The sequence below is a fragment of the Saccostrea cucullata genome, unplaced genomic scaffold (genome assembly GCF_032062105.1).
Source record: "Saccostrea cucullata isolate Sc308-1 unplaced genomic scaffold, CSIRO_AGI_Scuc_v1 ctg123, whole genome shotgun sequence".
NCBI lineage: Eukaryota > Metazoa > Mollusca > Bivalvia > Ostreida > Ostreidae > Saccostrea > Saccostrea cuccullata.
The window spans coordinates 311,750-318,458 of NW_026927579.1; the positions used below are offsets into that span (position 1 = coordinate 311,750).

The following is a 6,709-nucleotide window of genomic DNA, read 5'->3' on the forward strand; positions in this document are numbered from 1 at the left end:
CAAAGGTAAACAGTAAAAGAATAAATACAGCTCCTATTATAAGGTCTAAAGGTTTCAATAAATCATGAATATGAATAATATATCAGAGATTTTATTCTTAATACTGTAATAGCAACCCCCCCCCCCCCCCTCCTTTCCCACAAACACACCTTTAAGCCTACCATCACGAAATATTTTCACAAATTGTCATTTTTGGCGTGTTAGGGCCGAATGTTTTTTTATATGTGAATTTATAATAAAAAAAAATACTCATTTTTGAAAAATATTGCCACAAGCCTGATACTTCTTCTATCACAAGTACATGTAACAACGAATAAAACAATCGCTTCAGAGATATTTTAACGGTTTATTTTCTTTTTAATTCATTGCTAAAGTCAAGATGTTAGAAATTTTTCATTGCATTGAGAAAGATAAAATTATATTTTGAGTACAATAAAAGGGTTTGTAACCTTCTTCACATATAATATCTTTAAGATACGAGTATATGCCTTTATGTGATTTTTTTTAAAATCATGCCTACCAACTAAACATTTCATAAACATGACGTAATAGTACTTTTTTTTTTCTTAGAAATCATAATTGAAAGATTCAGTTACATTGTAGTAAACGATGTCTCATCAAGCTATTATTTTATAAATAAACGTATTTTTAAGTTATCTAAAAATTGATTTGTATCTGCATCTAGAAAATTGTCATAAAGACACTAATAAATTACTTAAATTAATGCAAAAAAATGCAGAACATAATATTACATGTACAATACATAAATGAAATCTTTTTTGCAAAAAGGTAAACGTGATTTCATTTTGCCCCGTGATACTCTCCCGTATTTTATCCTTTTCTTAATTGTTTGTATTGAACGTTCTTCTTTTAATGATATTAATATTTTCTTCTATTCGTACGGTTAGAAATACGTTGAATTTTGCTACAACCCCCTCCCATTATTACGATTATATACATGGTTTAAAAACGTAAATTCCAACGACTTTTAATCGCAATCGTTGAATGAGTTTTATTGTTTGTGTTACTGAATCTAAGAATGAATTTATAAGAATAAAACAACATAGGAGTAAATGAAGAGAATAAATCAAAGTGAAATGTAATAAGCACGAATATAAACAGCTTATTGAGACAAAAGGGTTACATCATCCATCAGGTATAGTGCATTCATATAACCTATAGAATACATAAATAGGAAAAAGATGTGACGACCCCAGATTTTAAAGAGAGAAAAAAAGGGAAGGAGCGGTATTTCCCCCGAGCCTGTAATACCAAAGAATAGACAAGCAGACAGAATAAAAATGAAAGCAAAATATACAGACTTTTGCTTGTATTTTCCTTCCATCCTCCCTCCCCCCCCCCACCCCCGCTTCATGTATTTGTGATATCGAAATTTCTCTCTATAAGTTCGGTTAAAAGTTGAATTTCGCTAGAATAAATTTTCTTTCCCTGATTTCTATTACATTTAAATTGAATTCCGTCAGTAATTCTAGTGCAGTTTTTGATGAAATGACGTTTCTTTTTATGTTAGGTCTATATCCTTCAAGACACTCACAGACTTTGTTAAATGACATAATTTTTTTTCATTTATACGTCATAATCAAAAACAATTTCTATTTGGATGATTTTTAAAAACACGTTTTATTAATTAGAGCTTCTTTATTATAGGTATTTTATAAACAAAGGAAATGCCTACTTATACGCCCCGGAAGTGGTAGCGCATTGTATTGTGGGATATTCCCCTAATGTTAATAAATCTTTAATGAATTCTTAAAAATTTAATGATTCATTAAGTAATAAGACTCTAATAAAGGTTTTGTACAACACACTTTAATGACTTTATTAACTAATGTATCATTAGGAATTTAATAATCAATTAATAAACCGTTGATACAACCGGGTCCAGGAGCAGAAAAGAAGAATTTCAAAGAAATAATGCATTTTCACCAAATAACTATTTAGCCTCGCCCTAGCACTACAACCCCTGACCCTGGGGCCATGAATTTCACAATTTTGGTAGAGGACTCAATGCTGATAACAATCATACCAACAGTTTGACTGCTTGATGTCCAGGAGTAAAGAAGAAGATTTTTAAAGATTGCACTAAATTTAGTTGTTTTTGCCCCACCCCCAGGCCCCAGGGGGGCAGGGACCATGAAATTCACAATTTTTGTTGCCCTTCTTCCATGGATGCTATATGCCAAATTTGGTTGAAATTGGTTCAGTGGTTTCAGAGAAGAAGCTGAATATGTTCAAATGTTAACGCACGACGCACGACGAACGACGGACGCCGACGGACAAAAACGGATAGCAATAGGTCACCTGAGTTTACTCAGGTGACGTAAGAAAACTAATAGTATTATTCCTCCGAAATATGGCTGAAATATCGCCAACTAGGCGTTCAGCAATTAACATTCATATTCTTAAGGCTTTAAAAACGTTCAAACATGTATATACTAGGTGATTCAAATTATTAGAAATCAAAATAAAATTTAGTTATCATTTGCCTTGCTTTATGGTCTGTGTAAGGTTAATTCATCGAAGCACATTCATGTACAATTTACTATACGTGTTTGTTTGTTGTTTAACGTCCCTCTCGAGAATTTTTCATTCATAAGGAGAGCCCACCACTTGCCAGGAGAGAACTGCAAATTCTGAGCTAATCTCTCATAGGGTCATTGAGTAGTGACCTTTTTCGAGCCAGCATCTGTTGTAATACGGTCTCATCGAAGGACCGGTTTCTACATCCCGCAATGGGATTGGAACCCGCGACGAAAGGAGCAACTCCTTACTAGGCGATTCTGTTACGTCATAATTGTTTACCCCCTCCAATAAAAACAACATTTTATTACTTTATCTTAAGGTTACATGTACTTGTAGGTGCCAAAAAAGTTATAAAATTTTTCGGCAGCTACAGGTAACACTGGAAGAAAAAAAAATGCAGGTAAATAACAACACTGTAGTACAGCAAAAAAGAATTCGAAGACAACATTTTAACACGAGCAATCTGGCAAATCAGCAACTTGAACTTATAGTTTCAATTTTAAAAAGAAACATATTTGCATGAACACTTTTTAATATTAAATTCTACAATGATTGATACACTTGAAAAGAAATAATTACAAAAAAACTAGGAATACAAAGACAAATAAGATACACATGTTTTCTTACAGTTATACTGTAGATTTTTGATCGATGGAATACAGGTAAATGTATCCCTCTTTTCTGCTTGTCTCTGCCTTGATTTTAATGTCATAATCCTCGGATTTGCGCTGATTTTAATAAAACTAGTTGTAAGGCCTAAAAAAAAATTAAAAAATCAGGCATGTATATACATATGTAGAATAAAAATCTTGCAATGCAGATAAATTAGACCAAGGAGAATGCAATGTAGATTCCCATTATTGCTAAAATAAATCAGTTATCATTTGACAACTTCGTGGTTAGTGCTAGATAAATTTATCGAAACGCAAACAGTTTTTCTTAACTACTGTAGTTGTTGTCCAGTATGTAAATAATGGGAGTGTTGGTCATCAGATATAAACCTAAAACATTTCATCGCTTCTAGGCGGTCAGACGCGTAGAACGGTTCATAATCCAGCATCACCATCAGTTTTCGGCTGATAATCTTTACTTCTTACATTTGAAATTCTTAGGTAACGCGACATTAATCACTCACACAACACATAAACCTGACACAGAAAAACAACTTTTTTTCAAGCAAAACCTCTTATCCTTGGTATAAAATTCTTGTTCGTTTGTTTTTTCTTTTGTTTATTTTTATTTATTTTATTTATTTTTTTGGGGGGGGGGGTTCCCAGATAATTTTGCTTTAAATACAACAATGAACAGAGAACACAATCACAAACTCGTACAAAACTGAGAAGATGCCGCAATGTTTCAAAGATTTCCGGCTTATTAGATATGATATGGTCCGTAACTTTGGGTGTAATTCGATGGAGAAAACATTATTCCTTTCAATTTCATCAGCCTATGTTACTGTTATTCTGAATTACGTATGAACCGTAAGAAAAAGGCTCTAAGGCTTCTTCTTGAAAATTGTAATGTAGAAGTAGTGGTAACTAGTTCGGGTTTTTTTTTTTATATTTCAGCGTTTTTATTTACAATTATGGAGCATTCAGAGTACTGAACACTCACAACTATGTAAATACTCTAGATATGTGCGAAATATCAAACTCCGAAGAAGTGTTTTTACCTCATCAAACTTTCTACATACTAGGCAATGCGCGAAAATACATAAATTGAGTGGTTTTATGCCAACCATTAACTTAGCAATAACATTTATTCCTTTCCGGGTGTCAAATCATTCAGGTTAGTTTGAAAACAGTCATTAAATCTTTGTTTTTCAAAATGCTTGTTAATAGATTATTTTACTCAATTTTAACTTGTCTAAAATAAGGACATTCTTGTGATATAAGCCATTAAAAAATCAATCACCTGGGGAGGGTTTTGAAATGTATTGGACCATATTACTTTAAAGTACTTGCTTTGATATTTATTCACGCAAAAAGAAAAAAAAACTTCTTCTTAAAGAACGTGTTTCAATACTTTACTAGGTTATTTTTCTACTGTAGAAGTACTTTTTTCCACGTGGTATTATTTATGCTATGTACGCGGTCACAAATTTTCCGCGGATATGTCCAAACGTACTTGATATAAATGCAAAGCATACTGTAAATGTATTACAATTGGCGTATACGATATTTGGCGGAAATTCAATTTTCAACAAGTTAGCGTATATTTGATTAAGTGCTGTCTGAAGTTGCTAGTTATAAAAGTTAATATACAAGACATTTAGCGATGTACTTGAATTAGCGGACTCTGCTTTCCGCCAAAATTGCTAAAAAGAATACATCGCTAAATGTAATACGTTTACAGTATAGTGATAGCATGAGAAATCCGCGAAATTTTTTAACCGCGGATTCAAGTGAAATTGAAATTCCTCGGAATTATTACCCCATGGAAAAAAGTACGTCTACAGTATTCAAATCACTGGATCTATTCACAAACGACACGATCTATTTTGTAGTATAACTATCCGTATTCTTCTCCTTCTGTTCAAGCCTGCGCGACAAAGATTTGAGATTCAGAGGTAAACCAAAGGCCATGTAGATAAAAACGCCATGACCGCCATTGAAAAGCGTATGCAACATAGAAAATAATTGTAATTCAGTGAACTGCGCCAGAAAGCCAAACAACCAGGCAACACCAACGAGGGTAGAAAGCCGGAAGTATGCACTTAATCTACTCTTATCCTTTGACTTTCGGATGTCGGCCTTGACACAGATCCTAGATAAGGTCACCAGAAACATAAAAGAATTGATACAGATGAATAAACCAACTGGAAGTGTAAAAGTAAAGAGGGTCATCTTTGGATCAGCAATGTAGCAGGTACTAGGAGAGTAACCGAGGCTCAACCAATCACTTTGGACAGAGCTTACAATGACATTCAAAGCAACTATTGCCAAACATAGAACGGCATCAATCAGTAAGAAAACTAATACCCGTGTACTGTCTTTCTTCTGTACAGTTGATATAGTCGTAAACGTTTGAAAGATTTGAAAGGTAGATAAGCTCATCCAACATATGACAGAGAGCCAGAGGAAATGAACCAGCATGCCCATCCCAATGCACAATGACTCATTCCAAAGAAAAAACTTAGAGAAAGTGTACCCAGTGTTTGCAAAAATTGACAAAACAGCTAAAGTAATGATGTTCATATCTGCGACTGACCTGTGAGATTTATTTAGAAACAAGAGGCCCAGGGGCCACATCGCTCACCTGAGAAATTGGCTAGGATATATATATACCTACCTTTGGGGGTCATGATTTGAACAAATTTGAATCTACACTACCTGAGGATGATCCCACATGAGTTTCATCTTTCCTGGCCCAGTGGTACTTGAGAAGAAGATTTTTAAATATTTTTCCTATATATTCCTATGTAAAACTTTGATCGGCCATTTTGGCCCCACCCTTCCCCCGGGGGTCATAATTTGAACAATTTAGAATCTACATTATACCAGGATGCTTCCACATAAGTTTCATCTTTCCTGGCCCAGTGGTTCTTGAGAAGAAGATTTTTAAAGATTTTTCCTATATATTCCTATGTAAAACTTTGATCGGCCATTTTGGCCCCACCCTTCCCCCGGGGGTCATGATTTGAACAAACTTGAATCTACACTACCTGAGGATGATTCCACATGAGTTTAATCTTTCCTGGCCCAGTGGTTCTTGAGAAGAAGATTTTTTAAAAATGTCATTAATTTTTCTCTAATTCATAATTATCTCCCCTTGGAAAAGGGCCTGGCCCTTCATTTGAACAAACTTGAATCCCCTTTACCCAAGGATACTTTGTATAAAGTTTGGTTGAAATTGGCCCAGTGGTTCTTGAGAAGAAGATGAAAATGTGAAAAGTTTACGACGACAACAACGACAACGACAACAACAACAACGACAACGGCGACAGACAACGGACAAATTTTGATCAGAAAAGCTCACTTGAGCCTTCGGCTCAGGTGAGCTAAAAACGTTAGTATAGTAACCAAGGAAGCAATGGAAGAAAGAGAGAGACAGGCAAGAGAAAAATACTTCATTAAGAGGTCTTCTGAAAATTCCCTTTGACTGTTTTCCTGGCTGATAACTTTAAGATACTGGTCGAGACATATTTCTACACTACGCTTATCTT

General features: G+C 34.4%; 1 protein-coding gene across 1 annotated transcript; it reads right to left on the reverse strand.

The window, feature by feature from the left end:
* Positions 1–5,039: 5,039 nt before the first annotated feature.
* Positions 5,040–6,617, reverse strand: LOC134274835 (latrophilin-like protein LAT-2). The gene is made up of 2 exons (XM_062757070.1): positions 6,553–6,617; positions 5,040–5,754 (listed from the first exon to the last, which is right to left on the reverse strand). Exons 1-2 carry the CDS (start codon positions 6,615–6,617, stop codon positions 5,040–5,042), a joined length of 780 nt encoding a protein of 259 aa, XP_062613054.1.
* Positions 6,618–6,709: the final 92 nt, after the last annotated feature.

Bases quoted from the DNA above. Each gene is read 5' to 3' on its own strand.
- LOC134274835 (XM_062757070.1), bottom strand. From the start codon at position 6,617: ATGAAGTATTTTTCTCTTGCCTGTCTCTCTCTTTCTTCCATTGCTTCC. The intron at 5,755-6,552 runs GTTTTTAGCTCA...TAAATCTCACAG, and splicing joins TCCTTGGTTACTATACTAAC to GTCAGTCGCAGATATGAACA.